Raw genomic sequence first — 26,159 nt, 5'->3', positions numbered from 1 at the left:
TTATTAGGAGAGATTCTCTGGTTTTTAATGACGTTATAAAATTTATTGTATCAAAAAATATATGAATTTAGATAACATAAAGGTAACAATTCAATCAGGACATCAATTTTCACCCATAACAGAGATTTCATCCACAGATTTTCGTACTTGTCCGGCGTAAGTCCTCGTATCCGTTGAACCCTATTTTGATACCAGCAGTCTGACAGCCAAAAGTTATTGCTGATTGCAAAGCTGATTGATCTATAAATGCAGTTTTGCTGCACTGGAGACTCTCAATATTTTTGTTTTTAGTTACTTCCCCCTCTGATTGATTCCCTTGATCACTCGTGGCCGATTTATTTAAATTATTTTCACTCTGATGTTTTACCTTATTTAGATAGTGAATAGTTGCTGCTACAAATGTGTCTCCAGCTCCTAGCGTGTCGACAATTTTTTGAGGGGGAAAAGCTGGAGATTGAACAATCGTACCGTCACGAGTTCTTGCCATGGCTCCCCTGTCGCCCCAGGCACACACAATTGTTGCCCTACAATATCATACAATGAATATAAATAAAAATAAAAGTTGAAGGATGAATATTATTTACCCAGATTTTATATCTTGGGCAATACTCCGAATGGCTTCACTCATGTTGTGATGCCCTCGACTGCGAGCAAAGTCCTTTGACACGAATGCAACATCGGCGTAAGGAAGAAGGTCTAATAATTCCGAACTTGTCTTCTCCAACTCAACGCTGATTGTCACTGGTGAACGGTCTGATCCTCCCTCCTTCAGGGAATCGTTGTAAGTCTCTACGTGCTGCATCATTGTAAGAACTCTTGAGATATTTCTGCCCTGGAGATTATTACAAAAAAATGATCTTTAATCGGTTCTACTTCGGTCATTGCAAATCCATGACGCGCCTAAAGAGGTTTCACTTCAATTATAAGAAATATTTAAACTTCACTGAATGTGTGGAATATACCTCAAAATTAATCCAGCTGTAATCCTCCAAATTTAATTTCTCAAAGTCCTCCAGTTTCAATTCTGGAAAATTTGGATTATAATGGACAATAGTTCGTGACCCAGAGTTGGAACTGAGAATGACTGTAGACGTGGGACACCCTATTCCGTCAGCCTTGGGACAATGTGAGAAATCAATTCCGTGTTTTCGCAAGTCATCCTGAAGAAAACGAAATTGATAATCTTCTCCGAGTACTCCAAAAAATTCAGTTGAACTGCCAAGAAGAGATAGAACAGTACAATTATTCGCTGAATTGCCCCCGAGTTGCCACCGGTAGTCTAAGCACCTGTCAGAAAAAACAAAAATCGTCAACAAATAATTGGTCCATCCGACGAATGGGAGTATTGATCTTTTACCTAGTGTCTGAGTCCTCAACAGGAAAACTTTGAACTGTTTGAACAATATCGAGGCACACCAAACCAGCGCACAAAATTTTTTGTTTATTTGCTTCAGGTGGAGGTGATCCACCGACAATTCTCTCGTAAAAACTCGAAATCATAACTCTAACCTTAATTTCCCACAAGTAAAAATGGGCTTTGATAATCACTTGTCATTTGTGCGTAATATATAATCGTATATATAATTAGCTGATTGTAGTTTTTTATCGCCAACTGCCCCGGCCTTTCACTGTTCAGTATCACAACAATATTTTGTGGGAGGAACGTCATCGTTCCATTGGAAGAAAAATTTTGGAAAAAATGGAAAGAAAAAAAATGGAAATATGATTTAATATGTGGAAGATATACTACTAATGAAATTTAACTACTGCAATGAGTGCGTTGTCTAAATGGTAACGTGCTTGGCTAGCACGCCGACGGCTAGGGTTCGACCCTGCCGTTATTCATTTTTTTTATTTTTTAATAATTCCAATTTTTTTTTTTGTAACTGGCTAATCAATGGAAATACCGTTTAAAAACTGAATATTTGAAAAACGAGGAGATATCAAGTGAAATTGAAAAATTCGGAATTGTTTAAAAAAATTCTTTTTCAAAACATATACTCCTAATGAAATTATATTATTATAATGAGTGCGTTGTCTAAATGCCAACGTGCTTGGCTGGCACGCCGACGGCTAGGGTTCGATCCTGCCATCATTCATTTTTTTTTTTCAAAATAATTCCAATTTTTTCTTTTGTCAATGGCTAATATTGAAAAATTCGAAATTTTTGAAAAAGTATCAGGGGAACATGAACATCGAGGAGCTATTCACTGAAATTTTCACTGAAAGTGAAAAATTCGAAACTTTCACTGAAAGTGAAAAATTTGAAATGTTTGAAAAAGTATCAGGGTAACATGAACATCGAGGAGCTATTCACTGAAATTTTCACTGAAAGTGAAAAATTCGAAATTCTTGAAAAAGTATCAGGGTAACATGAACATCGAGGAGCTATTCACTGAAATTTTCACTGAAAGTGAAAAATTCGAAATTTTTTAAAAAGTATCAGGGTAACATGAACATCGAAGAGCTATTCACTGAAATTTTCACTGAAAGTGAAAAATTCGAAATTTTTGAAAAAATATCGGGGGAATATGACAATCGAGGAGCTATTCACTGAAATTTTTACCGAAAGTGAAAAATTCGAAATTTTTGAAAAAGTATCAGGGGAATATGAATATCGAGGAGCTATTCAGTGAAATGTTCACTGAAAGTGAAAAATTCGAAATTTTTGAAAAAGTATCAGGGAAACATGACAATCGAGGAGCTATTCAGCTTTTAAACAATATTTCGATTAATTTGCCATTTACAAAAGAAAAATTGGAATTATTTTGAAAAAAAAAATGAATGATGGCGGGAGCGAACCCTAGCCGTTCGTGTGCCAGCCAAGCACGTTGCCCATTTTTTTTTTTTTTTAACAATTGTTTATTTATTTGCACGTTGCCCATTAGACAACGCGTTCATTATGAAAGTGTAATTTCATTAGTAGTATATCTTCAATATATTGGATATTTTTTCCATTTAAAATTCCATAAGATGTGGCTTCCCCCTTCCGCTCGTTCTACAGTCGGCTGAATTTCACTTAAACAAATAAAAAACAAAAAGCATTCATACCGCAGAAAATAAAATTCGCCCCGTCAACTTAATGGACACCCCAGCATTGCGTGTTGCGCCCTCCCTCTTTTGGGGTGCAGTACTACAATGCCGGTGGGGTCACTCAACCCCCAGAACTGACTACTTTAGTCAATGCTCTCTGCTCGGAGTTATCGGCATGAATGACGGGAAAACTGAACTTCCTTTTTCAACCGCAACGTCGGAGGGCGTAAAATCGTGATTCTGAAAAAAAAAATCCTTGAACCGAGTCGAAGTAAAAATTCTTCTCAGACAAAATGTCTTGTTCCGTGTGTGGGATTGAAAGATCATATCTTACACAACATCTCTGTTTTCATCGGTATGAAATTAATTCTATAACTCTTTTCGTGGAATGTTAATTTTTTTTATTTATCCGGATATGTTTGTATGGAGTAACTTTTGAGGTTTTAATTTCACTAGAATTTTAAATTTCTGTCTGACAACAGAACACCAGGAAAGGGGATCAGAGGTTGGAGGTTATTTGAGTCCCCAACAAACACGTCAAATTTAATTAGATAATCAAAAATTAATTGACTAATCGCTTATCATCTTTATGCAGTTCGATTATTGATTATGTCTTCGAGGGAGAATGGTGATGAGAGGAATAACATCTCTGTAATTTAATTTATCAGATTACCTAAGAATGCAGACATAAGGAAGAAATGGTTGGATGTCTTGCAAAAAGGAGATGTGAAACGTCTTCTTGTTTGCAGTAATCATTTCAGACCGGAGGATTATCGACAATTTTCTGTAAAACCTTTATTGAAACCTGATGCTGTACCACGTCGAGAGCTTGTGGAATTATTTCTGCGGGGGAAGCCAACAAAGAAAAGTCAACAGTATGTATTTCAAAAGTGGGAATAAACCAAGCCAGTCCTGATGGTATTTGCAAAATAACTTTAAGCTGAAAACGTCCACTGCATGTGACAATGAAAAATTATTTTCAGTGCTGCATTGGTCGAAGCATTTAATTGGGACACTGTGGCCGATGAACATAATTATTATTGTATGGACAAACCAAAAGCAAAGGGATCAGTCCCTGTCTATGTTAATGAGGTAGAAATAGCACATGAGAAATCCGGTGTTGCTGAGGAACATGTTCAATACGAGGAATTTAATCCTGGAAGTCCAGACTATGACGGATTCGATCCTGAAAGCCCGGATGATTGTAAAGAGTCAATTGATGTCAATGATGCTAAAAAGTGAGAGTTGCAATCATTTACTCTTTATCTGCTGTATCGATAATTATCCTGTATGCATACGATAAATGGTAGAAATATATTTTTGCTACCCATTCCAGGACACCACTTGAGACAAATGATAATAGCATTGAGTTTGTGGATGTAAATTCCTGTAAAATCGATCCCGATGTTGAGAGGTGAGAAATATAAATATAAGCTGATTTGAAATTTTTAATATCACATACAATTTTTTATATATTTTTTATTGGATTCAGGGAAACTTCTGAGCAAGACGATAATTCTGATTACGAGGAATTATTGAAAAATCTGTATGGGAATCAAGTGCTTCGAGACGCTTCGAATGTAACATGTTCAGAAACTATAGCCGATGCGTTCTTGAAAAGGTAATTATCTGATCGATTTATCCGTCAGTTATTTCAATATTTCTTAATCCGTTAATAATATTGGAATATTTTCTCAAGGAAATCGAATTCTGAGCCTGAACGCACCATTTCAGCCCAGCGAAGATGTATAGGTAAAAACAAAGTATTTCGTCGTGACGATTTTGCAAACGACGCGTCATGGCATCGATTCTTGAATTATTATGAGAGCAGGAGAAAGGAGATTTCGTCACTTAAACAGAAAAATGACCGGTTGAATAATAAAGTTACCATGTACAAAAACATGGTTGAGCATATGATGAAGAAAAACCGCTGTAATGTAGATGTGTAAAAAGGCAAAATAGTTTGCGAGAGGCTGTGTTTTAAAATAAAATTTTGCATTCATGTGTTCATATTTTTGTATGTTGATTCATCAATTTGTTGCTGTTCGGGTTTGCGATAATGATATATTTAATAAAAAATTATAGAAATGCAAATGACTTGATATATTTCACATAAAAAATTACAAAATTCAATTCCACCTTCACCGAGACCCCCAGAAGTTAGGAGAGAAATATACAATAAATTTGATATTTCTCAATCCAGCACTTATGATAAATTCAAGATCAACACAAATTCAATCTATTTAAATGAAGTATAATAAATATAAACAACGAATATGCACTACAATAAATAATAAACTGTGTATGGATCCTATTTTAATCGAAATATTAACAAAAATGTATAAAAAATTGTAACTATATCGATTTACATTTGGCAGGTACTTGCAAGCGTGCGCTGAGTGTCAAATAAAATTAAACGTAATAATAAACTAAACAAATAGTAGAAACTAGCAAAATAATAAATGTAAGATTAAAACAAATTTTGCAGTCTAGACTAAACCAGAATCCGTACCACGTAATTTGGATGCATCCAAGAAATAAATAAATAAAATGGAAGTTATAATTACATAAATAAACAATCTCTATGTTAAATAATTAAAAAACGGTTCCATCTAAAAATTACTAAAGAAGATAAAAAAATATTGACATTAAATAATACCTTTTTGGCAAGATATCATTGTGACCTATTCTTCTTCTATAATTAATTATCAAATTTGAAAATTGCACACGACTTATTTTGATTATTATTTACCCAATGTATTAACGGTATTCCATAAAGAAATTAGACTAGAGTCGTGTCGTATATTGAAGCCATTGAGATTGAATGAATTAATTTAAATCTAGTATTGCACCACCGGCCACATGTTCTCGCAGAACAAAAATTCTACTTTAAAAAATTAAATCTCAAACATACAACATATCAAGTAGATAAACAAAGCATAAATATTTACAATTAAATGAATGAAAGCAGTCCGGAACAGATTTCCAGCGGAATTCGCTAGAAAATTATAAATACTACAACTAAACCCGACCAACGAACTTTTTGTTTTATTTGCTACCTGCAAATAAAACGTTAAATAAAAATCTAATAATCATTAATTAAAATAATCTATCAGCCACTTCTGCTTAATGATGATTGGCACATTAATTACAACCTCTTCCGACTTTACCTTAAAAGAAGCGTTCGCCTTATTAATCTAAATGGCGGTAAGAATCACCTCTTTAATTCTTCTGTGATCCTGTTAAAATTTCGAAGAAAATTGAATCGAAAAGTTTAGAGCGCATTTCGTTAAAATTTTAATCAAATGGAAGTTTTATAACAGGACAACAGAATAATTGCGGAGTTACTCGATTGTTGCCTCTATTTTTATCGGTAGAACCTCGTACGATCCCAGAAGATCTGAGGAGTTACCCGATGTTTTCCGCCATTTTATGAGCCGCCTTTCTCAGAATTAAAATGGCGGAAAAATAAGTTAACTCTTCAATTCAATTCAAATTATTCATTTTCAGCGCTAGCGCAAGTCTGGGGCCTAGTTTGTAAAATAATTTGATTAATTAGTTTGTAATTAGTTTTTTTTTAAAGCACCAAGCTACTTCTCCTGCTCCCCCCATGCGGTAGAACAGTGACAAAACTTTCATTCTCACTATCACTGGCATTGAAGCTCGCCTGTCTCTCAACCCCCAAAGATCTCAGTCCATTGTTCCTCACACCAATATCCACCCCCGAGTCCATGCTCTTGGTGAAGCTCTCGCCATGAGAGAGTCCTCTAATATTTCCAAAGAACACACTATCAGTGCCAACACTCTCTGCTCCACTCTCACTGGCACCATCACAGATCGATTCTGTCTCATCAGTTTCCGAGACACTTCCAAAGTCGTACTTGATAGCCTGTCTCTGAGATCCATTACTATCAGTGCTGGACAAATATCCACTGTCCTCAATCTTGCCATTCTGGGCATTCCTGAACGTCTTCAGGGATTGTTTCTGAATGCTTTCCAGGTGTCTCCTGGAGTCCGGCAAGATTTTCCTGTCGAGTGTCTTCATCCCTACGAGATTTTGAAGACGGACAGGAGAGCGTCCGCGGGCCGTAGGGGCACCTGCTTCAGCTGACCTCCTGTCCCACCCGTTTTTTGACTCGTTATCCCCCAGAGACTTGGACATCTCATAGATCTCTCCCGCTGGTGGCAGTGGTACCACATCCGGTTGATTCTGCTTCCTCTGTCTTCTCGCTTGTCTCTGATCGGGCGTCAAATACTTGGATGAACCCCAGGTACCGTTCTCCTTAAATTTATCATCAAGAGAGCCATAACTACTGACTAAATTCGTATCTGCTACACTTCCATGGAGTTTAGCTTCATAAATCTCTCGGAGACTTCCGTACCCTTTCGAGCCATCGGGACTAACCGATGGTGTGACATTTCTAAAACTTCCTTTACTTCTCAATAAAATTTGTACAGGTCTCTCCAACGAATCCACATAAGACTCATTCATTGGCTCTTTATCATAAATCACATCGCCATTTATTTTTAATCTCATTGGCTTTCTGTCGAGTGTATCCGGCTCGTACTCGGACTCATCCTGTTTAACATAATTCTCCGGTGAATCTTGCACCTTTATCGTTAAGTGTCCAGGATTCTCCGGCTCATAACTTATTTCCGGACCTGAATCATCACTGTTCGCTGGACTTGCGTAACCATCATTAACATAAACTTCACTAACCAGTGAATAGCCCTCGGGCCGTTGGGAAATCAATTCTGGCAGGGCATTGTAATAATTTCGTCGGAGTACCTCATTGTTTGTTTCAATGCACTTCGTTTCATTTTCAGGTACTTGTGATTTATTTATTTCATTGTTTGTACTTGAGGTAAGAGTGGATAATGGTGATTCGTTAGTCTTGGGTTGTTGTTTCTTCTGGCGTTTTCGACGGTTTGTCCTCTCCAAGCTGTCTACCTCGTAATCTGTCAGTCTGTGATGATGTTCTAGAGCTTTTACGACAACCATCTCTTTTATCACTGCATCCATGATGGTTTTAACTGGGAATTTTGAAGTGGCTAGTTCTGGTATCATGTCTGGAAGGTCTTTCGTGGGAATCGGAGGTGCTTGTGCCTTCTTCCGTTTAATCGTGCTCCCGGGAGATTTCTTTATTATTTCAGATGGTGTGAGTGATTCTTTGCTGGTCCTCTCCGAGCTTCCATCCGGCGAGAATCGTTGCTCGGGGTGTCTCTTATTTTCCAACATCTGATTCTCAAGAGCCGCATTCTCCTCCATTTGCTTTATGAAAGAATTCTCGATTGCTTTGCGGACTTTGGCATTGAGAAAGTCTTCTGGGCCGTTTGACAGTTCGAGTTGACGTCTTCTGGTTCGACAGAAGCGATCGTAATTCGTATCCTCGAACATTGACTTTGTTGATCGTTTTGATATGCTGTGTTGATCGTCATCGCCCATGATTTCACTTCTTGCAATATGTTGGAAGGTCCTCAGCATCGGGGGATTGTCTTTCCAAGAGGCAAGTGGAATGGTTCCACCGTTTTTCGATTCACATTTCAAGAAATCATTTCTTGGCTCTCGAAGATGCTCAAGACTTCTTGCAAATGTTCTGACGTTCTCCTGAAAATTTTTATGATGATCTTCGGTGTCTCTCCATCGACGCTCTGGGGGCTTGACATCTGCCAGCCATGCTCTTACTCTGCTCTCACCGGGAATCGAACGAGAGTTGTCTGGGAGAATTGGAGGATTGGGACGAGAATCTGTGCAGCCAGGGCAACCTGTGCATCTCTGGGATTTTTTGGAACGCGTTACAGATCCCTGGACTGAACCTGCGCGTTTGTTCTCAGAAGAACTACAACGTTCGGATGATGATTCCTCCTCAGGAATTCCCGATAGCGACGGAACGAAACGTTTAGCTGACATTTTGTGCTTTGCAATGGAGATGACTTCGCGAATTTTTAGCAGAAACTCGATGGCTGCCGGTGGAGGAGCCTAAAAAAATAATTCATCATTTTTTCCACTCAATTCGTCCACCAGCAATTTCAGATGAAAAATCTTTGAAGAGCTTTTTACGCGCCGGTATCATAATTCGTCATTGAAATTGATCCAAATTGATTGAATTACTTACCAGAAGGAATTGTCGGTCAAAGTACGCAGGATTGAAATATAATTTTCGTCTCTGGACTCCAGGCAACATTGCACTATCCACCGCATGAGTGCTCTCGAAGGTCTCAACAATCCTGACATTCTCATCGGGAATTCTCTCACCAATGATTGGCGAGCCGAAGAATCCGTCCGTCTGCTCGACGAAAGCCTGAGGATGAATAACAGCAGCGGTGATTTTCTCAAATCCAGGATCAGTGTCACTGGGACTCAAGTCCCCACCTTGATCGCTCTCGCTTCTCACACTGTTGGAGTCGCTCTCAAAGTGTCTCGACGCCAGTAGAGGATTATTTTTCACTAATCCTGGACCCTCACGAACAGTTGCAATCGCCATCTCCGGATCCTGGAGTTTCTTTCGACGAGACTTCTGACTGTGAAGGTAAAGGCAAACACTCACGACGTAAATCAACGCCAGGAGTACTGAGGATATCCCAATTGCCGTGTATTCGAAGCTCGAGAGACCACCGGCACCTTGAGTCGATGGTGCAAATGACACTTCTCTGATAACTGCAGGATAAGGTAAGAAAATTAATTAGAAGTCGTCAACAACGACTAATATTTCCAATATTCTGAAATTCAATTCAATTTTTTATTATAAAAAAAGAAGTCTGGGGGGTATACGGTATATATTTGAAGGACTGAAGACAAATTGAGAAAATATATTGAAGGAGGTAATCAAGAAAATTTTTTTACCGCTCTTCGACGGTGAGCCAGCAATTCTGAATGCCACACACGGTGCAAAAACTCCAGGATAACTAGCATTTGGATCAGCATCCCTGCAAGTGAGTCTGGTAACGACAATTTTTCCCTCCGCAGCTTCCCTGAGATCAGTTTCACCAATCCACCTGAGAAATGCCCTTCCCTCATCGCGAAATAGCCGAAAAGGTGGTTCCGGACTCGATAAATTTCTCAACTCCGACCAGCCCGGTTTTCCCAACTGCTGAGCCCCAACAATTCCACAGACCGGTGTCTTCACCCCTGAATAATAATCAATTTGAATCTCCAATTACGACCGATTGATTGAATAACATACCTTGGAATAATATCTCCGCTTGTGGGTAAACAATCTGTCCACATTGCGGTAGAAAAACGTACGGCACTTTCTCAATAGCTCCAGAAGTACCCAGAAATCCAGCGACACTGCACTCTGAAGAAACAAAAATTCAAACAATGACTCGTGAATAATCAGCAATCAGCGCAGTGTGACTTTGCTTATCTAATCTAGCGGTAAATCATGGAACGAGATACCGAAGTGAGTTCGACTTGAATACAGAAACAATGGGGCTTAACTGTAAGTCATTTAAGGATTGTAAAAAAAATATTGGAGGAATCCGTGGAAATATACCCTCTCGTGAGTTTCCCTGTTTGGAATTTAACAGAGGAGCTGAAGTTGTACAAGTATCAACCACTTTCTAATCCCTGTGCACTCTTACTACTGCTTTCTTCTATTTCTCAAACAATGAGGTATTAAAGGAGACATGTACAAAGAAGTAATCGGCAAACGGTAATTTATGTATCGAAAATGACCGTGAATTGTTATTTGCCATAGGCGATAGCAGGTAGATGAATGCAAGTCGAATGTGAATCGTTAATCTTATCCAAGGCCATTCGCACAATCCCCGGAGTCTACGAGTCCATTGGACAACTCGTGATTTACGAACCTGTAACTTTTGCCGTTTTCCCTGTTTTTATATAATTTTTATTCAATTGACAAAATGTTTTCTGGCCTCATAAAAATCATAAAAATCATGTGCTCCTGAACTTTGACACTGTAGACTTGGATCCCAGGATGTCCTCCCAATTGATAAATTAAACAAGAAAGTTGGGGTTGAGGAACTGAGAATGTCTGGTTTTGGAGAGGAATGAGAGGAACCACTTTTCTGATAAAGTTGGTGCCATTAATTCAGGGGAAGCCAATGGGGCCAGTGCTGCATCAGGTCGCAAGATTCAGTGGTGACGGTGACCTGCTGAGACACCTGTCTGCATTGCGGTACTTTTTACTCCTTTTTCCTTCATGAAAAAGCTCCAAGCGTTTGTATAATTGGCACAGTACATCAAACCCGCACGATTCAAGTTCTCTTCAATTTTTTAAATTTCCTTTTGCACCGACACGAATCTCTTCAATGAACTCTTTTGATATTTTAAGTGACTTTTTCTCTCGCGATTCATCTCTCCGCTTATCGAATACAGTTTTTATGTTATCGTAAAGAGAGGAAGGATTTCACCACTCTTTACAGTATCAGAATATTTTTGAAATTGCATTGATACTCATTTGGGGGCCGGAAACTTCATTTACATTCTGGACTGATAGCGTGGACTGTTAAGTAACATTTAGAGCTGTGAGGTCTGAAATTTAAGTGTAATCTTCGACCCTTAAAATGTCAATAAGCCCCGAAATATAGTCCCACACTACTAAATTTATCAGATATCTGCAAATTCCATATACTTCGGAGTATATTTCTCAGAGTATATTTTTTCCCCCATTGGATAAATTATCGCTCGAGATGACTATCAACGTTAAAAGTTTCTCAATATTCGCCAAGTCATTCGCTTCAAATATATTAATAATAATAATAACAATCATAATGCTAATAACAATAATAATTCCTGTGTAAATTTGAATTTTCCAATTTGGTGCATTTAAAATGAGATTAAAAATTTTTTTTATTTCACTAATTAAATTTATTATAGGATTGAGTGTATAATTTATAATTTATTTGTATTCTGGGCATGCTCATTATTTAAAGCATCAAAATAATTTCCCGTTAATATTTCGGACATGTTTATCTGGATTTTATCTGGATGAATCATCTGAAATGGAATATTGAATTGTCCATCAATGTGTCAGTATTTGTTTATGATCACGGGAGGAATAAATAGGTGCATCTGATCCTGGGAGGTTCATGCTAATGTCATTGGGCTTCCACACTCGGCACTTGAATTTGCTGTTTCATTGCATTGATGAGTGATGATCCACCTGATGACCAAGTCGGTTTATTTATGGTTTTCGCACGACCCAATGTCATTACGCTCATACCTCATTCTTCTAATTCCCTTTTGGCTGTGAAGATTGATCTTGATTGCGATTTACATCAGTCATGAGATTGCGATTTTTCTTGGAAAACAGTAGCCTTTGCAGAAATGGGGTATCGACTTCCGTTATAATTAATAACTTCTGCGGAATATATATCTGAATCTTCAAACTGGAGATAAATTATTTAAGTCATGATTAAAATGAGTTGTTTTTATTTATTAGTTTGTATTTATTAAGTGCTCATGTGATAGAGTCGTCTTTTGCAGATTTTATTTATTTAGAACGTCTGGGGACTCATTTGAATGAAAATCGAATGAAATGCAAAGGAAATGGAGTCGAGCTGTCGAAAGTCCTCGAACGAGAAAATTAAGGAATTTCGATCGGCGAAAGTGTTGACTAATGATGACGATTTTTCAGAAAGTATCGAATCTCTCTCCCTCCTCTCTGTGAGAGCGAGGTAAGTGAGAGCGATTGAGTTTCTCAAATTGAAAATTTGTCAGCTTTTTCCATCTCGAGTTTTAATGACACCAGTATGATAATTCAGTGTCTCTTGATGACTGATGTAAATATTTCCCTTCTAGCTGTTGATATTATTGATCGATTTCCGATTAATAACCCACCGGAGCCGATGAAATTCTCATGTTTACACAAGTTATTATCCGATCGCACTCACTTCTCCCCCAAAAAATAGCGCGTGATCAGAAATTATTATTCAATCAATTTTTCTCCATCATCGCCTCCCTATCCTTTTTGTTCTGTGATCAAAGCCCGCGCAGAAGGTAAACAAAAAATTAAAAAAGTGGGAAGACAGAAAAAAAATTAAGCGATCAGGAATAACCGGCTTTGGGTCACTTTAATATCGCGTGTTGAAAGAATTGTTGAAATTTCTCCCATGGTTTGAAATTTGGATACTAATGAATACGTTCAAATTGTGGAAACATATTTCCACGAAGACTCAATTCTACCTGCATAATGACACGGCATGTATTTGATAAAAATTACACGAACCGTGAAATGAAGGTAATCGCACGTTAAATCGGACGTATTGACATCCCCAGGACGTGAATCGGATTATAGGAAAAAAGGTTTGCGTGTTACTCACCGTGAATATCGCTCACGCAAATGTTGAGATCTTCACGAAATATTGGGATATTCGATTTGCATTGACAGATGCACGAGGCGTTGTTACTGTTTAATCCCACGGACTGTTGACGTGTATAAGCTGATGCTGTACCACCGCTGACTTGAATGCACGCCTTTTCACAGGTCCCTGTGGGTATAATAAAAATTTCATAAATGTCTTCATTAAGATTACAAAAGGAGACTGCCTGACGTGGCTTTAATGAAAAAAAAATTGTTACATTCGTAATTGTGAAGAATTTCGTTATCTCAAGTGTACCATTTAATGGGAGAAATTATTGAAACTGATTTCAGTTGGATTATTTTATTTAAATTTATACAATTATTGAAATTGTTATTGTTATTATTGGAAAATGGGTATATGTAGGGGAATAAACTAAAATGTTTGAGTTTGTAATGTTTTTTAGGTGATATAGATTTGCATGGGAATTTTCTTGGCATGTTTTCAATAAATAAATTTCATTGGATTGAAATCCGAAATAATTAAATTTTTAAGATGATTCTGCAAGTTACAGAGGCGCGCAAGGGTGTCATCTTCAGTCTCGTAATACATAAATAACAGAGTTAAATGGGATTCTACCGGTTTCAACAGCTATTTATTAAGAAGTACATCGAACCACGTTTGTGGTTTATGATGGCACTGAATTATGAGGAGGAAAATCTAGAAAAACTGGTCGAGGTCTGTAACGTTGGGGTAAATTATCCTGGAATCAAAACGGCTGAACTCTTTTCATGGGTATATCTGTTACAATCGTCAATACTCAGAAAGAATTTTTATAATTCTATTTTCAGACCAATCGCGATATTTTGTAATCAGAGAACGTGACGAGCTGGTAGTTTTTCTCTTTGGTTAATTTGCGAGGTGTTATTGTGGTGTTAATCTTATCGATTATTCACAATCGACTTACCTTCCACCATAAAAATATCTCCATCGGCGTGTCTTACAACAGAAATCTCTTGGGCTGATGCGAACGCAAATCGGAAGGCACCCAAAATAACCAGAAGCCGCAGTAGCATTTTTCCCTCAGCATTCTATTAAAAATTGCAATCATAATTGTCATAATAACGAAATTGAAAAAAAAAAAATAAAATAAACAATAAAATCGACAACCATATATTCAATACAGCCTTCATGTTTTACTTTAGTTGTTTATTTTCTCATTTTTAGAATTTTCAAAATTCCGCTACCCCAGTACGCAGTAGGTGTCGTAATTCCAAAATTTTCGCGATTTGATGACTTTTTGACTTTTTTTAAATTTTCATTAATTTTTCTACCGCCCCCTGCTGCCCAGGCAAAATTGGTTTGATATTTTATTGCCATTTCAAAGTTTTGCTACGACGTCGTGGGGGTGGGGGGTCGGTTTCGTCTTACAGATCATACCCTCATTCGAGATATTTCGAGATCGATTTCCATTTTTCTTCTTATATTAGGATATATTAGAAAAAATCATCACCATACTGGTATATAATTTTTCGTTGGAAATTCGATAGATTTGAAAAGTCCGTGAATAGTTGAGAGGATTGGTCTGGATTTTTGCGCTAGATCCGGTGATTTGTCCTGGGGGCGTACAAGGAAATCCCGGGTATATGCCATACTGCAGGAATTGCTTATTGCACTACATTGGCCGTAATAAGAGTGGAACGGGACGTCGATTCGTGTTCGTGCGTTAAAACGGTCCACATGCAATCGCAGCTTCTTCATCCTGTCTACACTTTGTCATTACCTAGGGAATTTTATTTGGCCTACCCAGGGCTCTTTGTAACGCCAAGTTTTACCCTTGTTCTTATGCGGTGCGATCGTCCATCCGTGGCGGCACGAGCCGACTTTTTCCACCTCCACGGGACGACGCCCGTCGATGAGGCTAAGGATCCTATGAGCAACGGGATTTAACGAGCGGCCCTTGTGGCTCTCATTTGTCCTTTTAGGAACTCCCAGAACCGACAAATTGATGGCCAAGATAAATTGTTAATGGATTTTTATTATTGATCCCAATCTTTCAATATTTACTACCTCTGAAATTTCTCATGATCCACTTATCAGGACATATCAATTTGTTTTATCTAAATAATATTTACAATTGTATTTTTCTTTGATTGTTTGGAATCTATACCGTACAATATTATTTATTCATTATTTTTAATACATTATTAAATTAATTCATGGTTTTGTTAAATTTAATGATGAAAATTACGGAATGTCCACTCAAAATACGCAACGTCTCGTTAAAAATATGTTATTACTGCATATTTTTTATCGAACATTCCGTAATTTTTATCGGATCTTAATTTTGACTTGCGAGTTGCGGAAGTTTCGTGAAATTTTTATTGAATTTTTTCCCCTGTTTTAATGATTTAATGCCCATAACTGAGTTCCGGTCGCGCTCAAGAAAATATTTCTTCTTGTATTTCAAAAATGTATGTGTGACTTTCTCTCATGGGGTGTAACAATTGCAGCAATTCCCCGGAAAAAATGAAATTCAGCAAGGAAATAATGTAAAAATTACATCGTGAGACGTAATCCAGACGTGAGAATATAATCTCCTTAATCAATATTCTCCAGTAAAATTTTATGGGACGTTATGATAAAAAATAATAAAATCAAGAAAGAAAGTCAATTGACTTTCTTCCTCTGTCCCCGAGTTTTCCGGATTTCAATCGGAAAATTTCCGAGTGCCAGAAAAAACTTTCCAAAAAATAAATGGTATTAGAATTACGTATAAAATCGATCAGTAAAATAAATTATTATGAATGATAAAAAAATCCCGCGACGAAAATGCCTTTTTTAATGAATTCTATATTTATTCAATCACTAATTACCCGAAGGAGTTACAATTTCCTCTATTGAACTATTTACCAGTTGCCTCTCATTATGGTGATTTCTCCAATAAAATAAATCAGGCATTTGATCAGCCGAATGAACCGATGAGTCGCCAATAAAAAATCGTGAGCCTCGGCTGATTTCTTCTGAAGAATGCACATACTTGACAATTTTTATTTATTTTTATTCTAATGCTCTTTTGTTCCATCTCATCTTATTTCCTCGTGCGTACACTGCGTGATTTTCTTTCCGCTGTGCACCTGTTGCTAACAGGTGACGTTTGTGCATTAACAAAATCACAATAACCGCCGCCACAAAAATCACCTTTACAACGTGAAGAAAAATATTCAATAAAAATGTCGACACATAAATCGTTAAATTGTTGAGTACGGAAGTGACGAAGAAAATTTGCGCGGCGATATCGCAAACATCTGAAATAATTCACAAAAAATTTTCTTTTTTCTTTTTCCACTTCTCATGCTTTTTTCGTAAATTTCTGGAAAACCATAAATCAGATTGACATAAAAAAATGAGGGTTTGTTTAAATAATTTATTATCAATCACTCACGAATTTACATAATCGTGCGTCTACTTTCCTAAATGAATTAAATATCAATGAATCGGATATCGAATTTAATCGATTAATTGACGGGATAAAATGAAAAAAAAAATGTTTAAAAAAACCGCCATCTGGCAACTCAGGGCTACGATTCCTCGGTGTTCATCTACTTGACACTTCCTATATCAATTAATTTTAACGAGGATTCGTGCGCGTTCGCAGTTGCCGATCGTTAAGTAGCAAGGAATGTCGCCTCGAAGATGACTCTCTTTGGATTTTTATTAAAAAATAATGGCTGGCACGCGAAGAGACAACTGTGACTTTTAGTGCATGTGAGGATTCGAGCATATCAGCTAATCCCTTAAGATCAATCCATACCATTCAAGTCGTAACTCCTTTGACGAGCATAAACTTAATGATTCTGGGTGATAATTATGTCGTTGGAGCGTTAATTCATTTAGAAATTATTAAATGTTGTCGATAAGTTAATCAACTGGGGATTCGTCTAGGTCTAGATCGTCTTGATAATCCATTTCAATTTCACTTGACCAATTGTCTACGTCTTCTTCGTTTTCTCTCATTTATGTTCCCCTTCAAATATTTATCAACAAAAATTCAGTGTTAATAATTTTTCAATTATATATTACGCATTTCTACTTATCGCCGCAAAATCTTCTTTCTTAAATTTAGAAGATTTAGAAGATCGCTCTGGCTTGCAAAAGACATATAAAATGGCCTCTTGGGCTGTTAAATTCTGATTATCGGAGAATACACCGAAAAATTAAGATATTCCAGGGTCCGACACTCCGGTTAATTTATTTTTTTTCGGTATCTCAAAAATGTCTATTCAATGACCATAAAAACACTTTAAAGATAAGAAAAAAAGTATTTCACTTTGGACGTTAGTTTGAGTTGTTAAATTCCATCGGAGATGAGGAATTAATTTTTAATTATTTTAATTGCACTTTAATCATGGGTAGGCGATACTGATATGTGTTCTATATATTGGGAGGAATTAAACGAGACACCAGGAGAAAATTGGCCGCGAATTTCGATGAGTTAGGTATGATACGATCAAAAAATTGTCGAACCCCATCAGTCTCGATTAAACATGCGTGAAGGTGATGATTATACAAGCGAAACCGTGAAAAATACCGGTTGAGAATTAAATCAACGATCCACATAATTTTAAATATGTGAATAAGAAGTTAATTAGAGAAATTCTTAGTCGTCTGGACCATCTCATGGCCATCAAAACTCATATGATTAGACAAACTCGTTCACTGACGCAATGACCACTTGACCAATGCCCTCTGAAACTTTTAATGCCCCCGAACTAGCCAAGAATATCTCTCATTAACATTCAGCAATTAATTCAACGATTTCGTCCATCTCATTGATCAGTACTTCGACCCCTAGATGAATGGTGACACTTTAAGTACCACGAATTTTTAATTCTCCAACTTAAACCCGAATACCGATACCGCAAGGTGATTACGTTTTACAAAAATATCGAAATGAAAACCAGTTCGTTACATATTCATTAATTTGACATGAATTTCAGATCAATCCGAGGAATTTTTCGTAATTAATGGTAAGACATATGAGCGATTATTAATTTATGGTGATGGTGAAGTCTCATAGTAGAGAAAATATTTTATTCTGTGACAAACTTCGAAGTGAGTCGACATTTAAAAAATCGATTTAAGTATAAAAAGGACTTGTGGTCAGTACCAATAATTAATCCAAATATTTTTTTTTAACTTTACACACGCGAATTTTTGTATGTACTCGTCATTACATACGCGCACCACAAATATTTGATTTTCTCTAGTGGACATTCGGGGGAGGAAAGTCAAAACACTATATTAATAAATAAAACGTGCAGAAAATCCTGAAATGTTGCAGTCACGTAATTACTAAAAATGAAACTAGTTCCGGATGATTGAATTTCGTGATAATATCCACAGGATCATGACCTTTCGGATAGAAAAATGAATGAGGAGCGGTTTAATTGTTAAAAATTCTAGAAATAGAGAGATCCGTTAGAAAGGTCTTGAAAGAAAGTCCTTCAACGATTTGAATGACTTCTCTACAGTCAGTCATTGATTCTAAGAGGAGCAAACAGAATGAAATAAAGATAAAAAGCTCGGTAGTCGTAAAAGAGGATAGCTGTCATCCTGGTAGAGCCAAGAATGTTGAGGTGGAATGTCCAGGGGCTGTTTTCGTTTGGTCCGGGCCATAACGGGCCCACCCGTGGCTAAAGACATTTCCTTCTTCACTCAATTTACGAGTGCCTTGACGATCCTGCTCATGAGACAAGTCCCAAGAGAAAACAAAAATTAAGGAAGTGGCGACTTGTCTCCGTAATTAGTACTCGCCGTGTTTATCGGTCCAGGTTGTGTCGACTTCTCGAGAATTCATTTCAAATCATATCATATCATATCAAATCATTAAATACTAGATATTCATCGCAGAAGAATAAAATTCTAAAGTGGAAACTAGGAAATATGAGACTGAAAATTGTTGTTCTGAACTGATGCCTTACTCGGAAAATTTAAAGGCCAGATGTCTTTGAAATGTACGCAATTGCCATTTTCTCGGGATTTTCTTTACATTTGCTTCCGGTGGGATAGGGTTTATGGTACATCTCTCAATCGGTCAGCCATCTTGTAATTGAGCCATTTTAGAGGATAATATCGCGAGGCTTTTAGTAGCGAGAAAAATCATCGATAAGAAAAGTCCTTTGATATTTTATTTACACTGTTAGCTGTTGATTGAAAGTTAATTGACGGTTACATGGATATTTCTGAGGTTGTTAATTAGTATTGACATTATTGGAACAAATCATCCATGAATAGCAATTGCTGGGTTATGGGAACTATTCAATTTAATTGGATTTTTTTCTTGTTCAATGACTGGAGATGCTGTACTAATTGCAATCTATGTAATTTAAGTTGTTTTCATTTTCTTGAAAATTTTTAGATGATCCTACGGATTCTGTAATAAATATTATGTAATATGGATAGACGGTACTCCCAGAAAATTATTTACAAGATTATTTGTTTAAAAAAAAATTAATTTTCTGGCAAAAATGGGTGAAATTTATTTTCTCAATATCGAAAATTTATGGCGTCAGAACTTTTCTCATTATGTTTTAATACTCTAATTAACAATTTGAGGTCTCCATAACGAGACAATAATTTTCCCCCCGATGACTCCATTGATTTCCATCATAAAAATTTCATTAATTTCCTCTCCCCTAATTTTTAATTGGATTTCTTGTTTACGACGGCAATTGACTTGATTCACGGTATAAAATTCTAATAAATAAAAAAGGTCATTATCTGATGGTGATAAATCGAAACGCGATCGATTGCGCATGCGCTGTTGTGATTATGCATTGAGTGATCTACTGCGCATCATGTGGGGGAAAATTTTAATTCTCGTTGCGGTCATTCATTCTACGCTTGTTTATGTGGATATAATACTCAGGTAATTTACTACAGAGGAGTGACAAAAATAACATGCGATCATTTGTCAAGTGATGAAAATAAAAAATGGATATTAATTCATAATTATTAATAATTTGTCAATTAACGTTCACCGAAACACCAAAATTTCAAAGTTATGCGATTTAATTACCTAAAATGTTTTTATGGTGCCAATTGTTGCGTCGACTTTAATTATGTAATTAATTATTTCTATGGAAGACTCAATAGTCCACAGCATTTTTCATATTCTTGAAAAAATGCAATGACACTTTATACATTTTTAAAAACAATTGGAACCGCTGATATGCAAGGAATTACAAAGTGCTAATCACAGGAATAATATATCGATGTAAATATTGTAAAGCACGTGTCAAATAATCTCACTCCAGAATCACGACAATTTCACGAGTGTCAGGTACTTCATGGCAGTTAAAATCACGATCACGTATCATTACACAAATCCTGAGCGGCGGTAACAACACATCCGAAGAAACTCAGCTCCACGTACAGTAGACAGACAGGTACAAAAGAATAAAAGAAAAAAAAAAAAAGAAAAACCGGAGATTTATCACTTACGAGGCAGAACGGTGAGAATAAGAGGGAAAGAAGTCAACCTGTACAAGCTACTCTCTGAAAACCTCTGATATCGTCTTTTGCATGACTCTGCACTCTCGCACGAATTCCCAGAAGGTGCTGATAAATATTTAATGTATCCACGACCTGAAAATGCTTGATCGCCCGAAAGAATACTCGAGATCACCAAATTAACATTAATCATTACGTTCATTTGCGACTGCAACGAATTCATTGCCCCCAGGAATTTCGTCGACTTTTTTCTTTCTCACGACGACGTGGTTAAGCAATTGTGGGGCGTTAGGAATCTCTCGGATTACGTTTGCTATCCCGAGTCTTGAATGACTGCGGTTTTATCCCGTGCCAGGGCCACCTTGTAATTTCTATTATCCTCTCATCGTGGTGGCACTAATACCAACCCCAACTGCCGCAAATAGCGTTAAGATTGTAAAAAGCGTTTATGCTCTTGGCAAGAATTCATAAACCTAACATCGTGAATACACCGACTCGGTGAATTCTAAACCACCACCATGCAAGTCCTAATATCTTCAGATTTTGGTGAACGAGGAATGACATTCCACCTGAGGTTTCAACTCGAATTAGACTCTGCGATAAAATTTGCATTTCCGGGTATCTACGGGAATCAAAACCCTCATGACAGTTTAATTGAAATTACTAGGGTCCATTATCTAATGGAGGTCAACGAAATATTTTCCGGTAAATTATGAAAGTACATCATTTTGATAAGTTGGAAATTTTCTATTCATGTATAATTTTTTAAGATCCATAAATTCCATTTGGAGATTGAACTAATATTAAAAGGAATTTTCGATTTTTTAATTAAAGAACTTTCCAAATTCTTCTCACATTGCTCCCTTTTTTTTTAAAGTCATAAATATTTAATATCCAATTACCAGATATTTTCAATTAATGGGGAATTTGGGAATATATTTAATAGAATTTCTCTCATTCAAAAAATTTTCATTGTAAGTTGATATTTTTTTTACTTTTGTTTATTTAATTTTCTCTTGACGCAAAATGACGAATAATTTAAAATTTAGGACAGTTGTGCCTTTGACTGCATCATCTGTCATTTGACAGTAAAAACTGGCGTAAATGATGAACTGATGATGATTACACGATTGGTCCCCTCAAAATTCCGTGACCTCACGCGACGAGGGACTCCACGATTTTTCTTTCCACGGTGTAATTGAATTTTAATCGCAACGGCAAATTGTCCAGAATATTATGTCGACTGAATGTCAAAGAAAATACTGTCAAGCTCTGACAAATCGTACACACACGCCATGATTGATCGAAGGAATCGCTAAGATTCTAATTCCTCATCAATAATACATTCTGGTATTGGAGTTCGTTGAGAGGTTGGATAAGTTGATTGATAAATCGATGCAATGCTGGAAGTCTGTGTGCAAATCGATCGGAATGATTTATTGCGTCGGCATCGGCAAAACGTGTGGTGATTCTATGGATTTTCCAGGGACTCGAGGGAAAATACAAGAATGAACGAGCACGACCACCATCGAGATTACTCTGTCCATCGGGATTTACTGGGCTCTCTCAACGGAAAATCGATGTCACAGTTTCCACCGACTACGACAAGAATGCGGAAATTCAATTCTTTATTTATTTGTTTATTTTTTTGCATTGCTGCAATCGTTCAGTACTTATAAATTAAGAGATTTGGAGTATTTGCCACTATATATTTACGCCATTTATCAATAATCATGACTTTAATAATAATAATTATTATTATTTTATTCGTCTTTGATGTTACAAAAGTTTTTCTGTTTTCCATCGTCACCCGCCATTTTTACCGCAACCGCATAATTCTACCTATTTATTATTTAATTAATTGTTAAAGGGTAAATATTCATCTGGAATTGTTGAGAATAATGTTCGCAGTACTTGTAGTATTTGAATTTATTATTAGGGTGGAAACCTTTCAAATTTTTAAAAATTATTTCCAATGAATTTTGAAAATAAAGATGTGATTGAAAGGATTGAAAGGACCATCGCAAATAACAAGCCCGTAAAAGTAAGTAATTGCCGGACAACATAACCGATAACGACAGTTACTGCCAACTTTTTATTTCAAACATTTTATTTTGTTTGTTATTTAATTGGAGGGAGGGGGCGTTGTATAAAGCTTTATGCGTTTCCCTCCACAGGACGATCCATCTGATTATTTTTACAACACTTTCGTATGAAAATGTTATGATGGCCGAGTCATGCTGAACTTCGAGTGGCCAGATTTACGTGCATCTTCAGTTTCGGTTCATTTATTTATGGATATAGTAGTGCTGGTTTTTTAAGTTTAAAAAATATGAAAATTTCTCCGAAGAAAACGATTGGACAAATTCCTACGGTATATCGTGATAATGAGTAATTAATAGCTAAAGATGATGCATGTTTATGATCCGTTTTTTTATATGAATTTTAATAAATTCAAATCATTCCATCTTTTTTTCAACGGATTATTTCTTAATTCTGTAAGTTCTTTTCATTTTATGGGTTTGGGGCAATAAAAGAAAATTCGGTGCATACAGTAACGATGTTAGACCATCGAAAATGTCAGGTCGTTATGTATTTTATGAGGGGCGGCTCCATCGAGCCGGCTGTAAGGGCGTCAAGATTTTACTACCTTAATCACCTGGAATTCTGTGGAAATCAGTGGGTGTTGAGGTGAATTAGTTTTCAAAATGTCTGTATAACTTTAAAACGTGAAATTCCCATTGATTTACGAGATTACTCATTACAGGGCGATAAATAGTGCTCCGATGACCCACGAGATGAGAACTAAATAATCCAAAAATTATAGCTGAGACATATTTTTTTTACCAGAATTAAATCCTCAATATATCCGGATAAATTGACATATATTGCTGGATATATATTTTTCACGTGGGTTAGGCCACTTTTTGGATATCTCGAAGATTACTTTCCAAACATGTTTAACTGACAAATTTATTTAATAGAAATTTAAGAATTTAATGAAATCTCAACTGTAAATAAATGCAAAGTGTGTCCTACTTATTGTAATTGAAAGAATCTCACAGCGACCTCATAGAGAATCAGAAAGAATTTATTCAAGCGAATGACGGATTTGTTATGAAGGTATCGCTCAATGCAGTCCTCGGAATCGGAGATTATAACTTCAATAACAATGCAAGTACCTGCCGACTGAATTTCCTATTAAACCCGAGAAATAACCTCCACAAATCATTCCCTGGTTTTATCCCACAAAATCCGTAGAAGTTGCTGACATTTATGACTCTTTATATCAATCCTTATTCTCACTCGATATTAATAAATTCCTTGAACCACGACATGAGCAGTTATGCAGGTGTCCTCATACCACTCCAAGTACATGAAGAGGGTAAAGAGGTTGCGGATTACCCACGACATGCCAAAGGGAGGAATAAACACAGATGTACACGACAGTAGCAAAACGCGTGACATTCCGCGAAGCTAAAGAAAATGTACATTTCGATCTGAGTTATGGATTGTCGACTTGAGAAACCGTTGGACCAGTAAAGTGCATTCTCTCTCCTGATTATTCATCCCCGAATATTCAACTAGTATTTTAATCTTTTATTCCGCTTATCACGGTTCGTCGAAGCGACTCGACATGACCGCCTGACGTTTCGGAATGGCATAAACATTTTGTTACTCATTCATTCATCGAAACATCCGCCGCAACTTTTAGTCTGCATTAATTTTTTTATTTCACCGCAATTTTTCCTACACCATATGCTTACAATGCGTGCAACTGAAGTACTCAGGTAATGGTAAAAATAGAAAAGGGAAATAGCCACATGATCGCTCTTACGCGCGCATTGAACTCACTCATCGTACTTGGAGTAGTCATAGAAGTACTTGATGTTTGTAACATTGGGCTGGTGGTCAGACCCCCATGGAAATTCATCGGGCCGTAATAATCTTAGCCCCCTTTCTACGTAATAATGACGCATTAATTAATATTTATAGTCTGCCCACGTGGCATGACGCTTCCTTCGCATAATTCTTACTTTTTTTCATTCTCCGGCACTTCCCCCTTCTTTTGTACGCTCTTCGTATACTTATTTTCTTCTATTTCACATCACCGGTAAAAATGAAATTGCTTTTGATACCGAGATTGTGCATGTACACTCGGTTACGGCGGAATTATGATTGATTATAAAGTGAGAATGAACCGTCAGGTTCTCAGATCATAATAATCGGGATATTTATACTTCGATGCTAATGAAGCGATTATCGAGGCTTTGCTTTATTATCTTGTGCTACTGTCGATTCAACGCAAATTAGGATCGTAAATTGGAAGACAGGAGGAGAACCAAGTGTATGAAACAATTGTGATTCGGATGTTGCGATTATCTTTTTGCATTGTGCGGAATTTAGGTTTACGCTTCAATATTGTTAATAATTGTAATTATTTAGAGGCCATTGAATTTCATTGAATTAATTCCAATAAAAAAAAATATTAATACCTGTTGTTATAAATGTTGTTATAAATGTTTTGTACATATTTTTGTTTTTCTATGTAATTATGTAATTCTGTTGCTCAATAAAAGAAACAGTTGTAATGGGAAAATGGAGATATGAAGAATGGCGGGTGGTCCTTTCGGTCTTTGACGGAGTGATGATGATGGAGAAATTGATCCGGAAGTACCTGGTATCATTCCCCATATGGTCGGGCAAGGATTTTCCTTTACACATAACCTCGGCGTCAGTTGTGTTATTGCTTGTACTCAGTACTCAAGTGCAACTAAGTAATTTTACACCGACAGTAAAAACTCAATTGACGACACGAGACTGGTCAATTGTCAGTTTCAGCTTCCGCTTCCGGCTAATGCAACACTTCATTAATAACTGGTGCATTAATCGTCACTCGAAGGATTAAAAAAAAACTGGTAATAAACCGCGGGCTATGTTGATTTAATAAACAAATATTTTTGACGATCTGTTAAATCAATCGCTATTTTTCCATACACGTAATTAGGGGAGGAAAAATAAAAGGGAAAATTGTGCCAAAGTGATGCATTTCAGTGGAAATATAATTGATTTATTAATTTATGAAATTAATAAATTAATAATATTCAAAAATGGGAATATAATAGAGTATGAGCTTTTTTTTAAGGCAATATTCATGATACCTGCGGCTCATTGTGATTGATAATTAATAGAAAATAAAAAAAAAGTGTTGGAAATGACTAGAAAATGGCAGGTATGGCGTCAGGTGGATTACGCGTACTGGCTTGTCATTTTGACACCAAGTGTCAAAGCAAACGAGCGTGACTATCGTAAACCTCGCGATAGGCGTTTATGAAAGTATGCAT

General features: G+C 36.6%; 3 protein-coding genes across 3 annotated transcripts; 1 reads left to right on the top strand and 2 right to left on the bottom strand.

Annotated features, from left to right (window-relative positions):
- Positions 1-18: 18 nt before the first annotated feature.
- Positions 19-1,735, bottom strand: LOC105262917 (ketohexokinase-like). Its single transcript, XM_011298804.1, has 4 exons — positions 1,358-1,735; positions 963-1,287; positions 585-832; positions 19-524 (listed from the first exon to the last, which is right to left on the bottom strand). The coding sequence occupies exons 1-4, from the start codon at positions 1,498-1,500 to the stop codon at positions 128-130; spliced, it is 1,113 nt and encodes a 370-aa protein (XP_011297106.1). The 5' UTR covers positions 1,501-1,735; the 3' UTR covers positions 19-127.
- A 1,526-nt stretch (positions 1,736-3,261) lies between these two features.
- On the top strand, positions 3,262-5,045 carry LOC105262915 (uncharacterized). The gene is made up of 6 exons (XM_011298802.1): positions 3,262-3,388; positions 3,702-3,908; positions 4,017-4,271; positions 4,370-4,447; positions 4,526-4,654; positions 4,733-5,045. The coding sequence occupies exons 1-6, from the start codon at positions 3,327-3,329 to the stop codon at positions 4,980-4,982; spliced, it is 981 nt and encodes a 326-aa protein (XP_011297104.1). The 5' UTR covers positions 3,262-3,326; the 3' UTR covers positions 4,983-5,045.
- Positions 5,046-5,567: 522 nt separating this feature from the next.
- On the bottom strand, positions 5,568-14,342 carry sha (shavenoid). The gene is made up of 6 exons (XM_011298803.1): positions 14,267-14,342; positions 13,321-13,488; positions 10,218-10,331; positions 9,878-10,162; positions 9,150-9,691; positions 5,568-9,013 (listed from the first exon to the last, which is right to left on the bottom strand). Exons 1-6 carry the CDS (start codon positions 14,274-14,276, stop codon positions 6,611-6,613), a joined length of 3,522 nt encoding a protein of 1,173 aa, XP_011297105.1. The 5' UTR covers positions 14,277-14,342; the 3' UTR covers positions 5,568-6,610.
- Positions 14,343-26,159: the final 11,817 nt, after the last annotated feature.

This window comes from Fopius arisanus, unplaced genomic scaffold (genome assembly GCF_000806365.1).
Source record: "Fopius arisanus strain USDA-PBARC FA_bdor unplaced genomic scaffold, ASM80636v1 scaffold00011, whole genome shotgun sequence".
Classification (NCBI taxonomy): domain Eukaryota; kingdom Metazoa; phylum Arthropoda; class Insecta; order Hymenoptera; family Braconidae; genus Fopius; species Fopius arisanus.
Note: the sequence above shows the minus strand (reverse complement) of the source record. Positions and strands in the feature narration are given on the sequence as shown.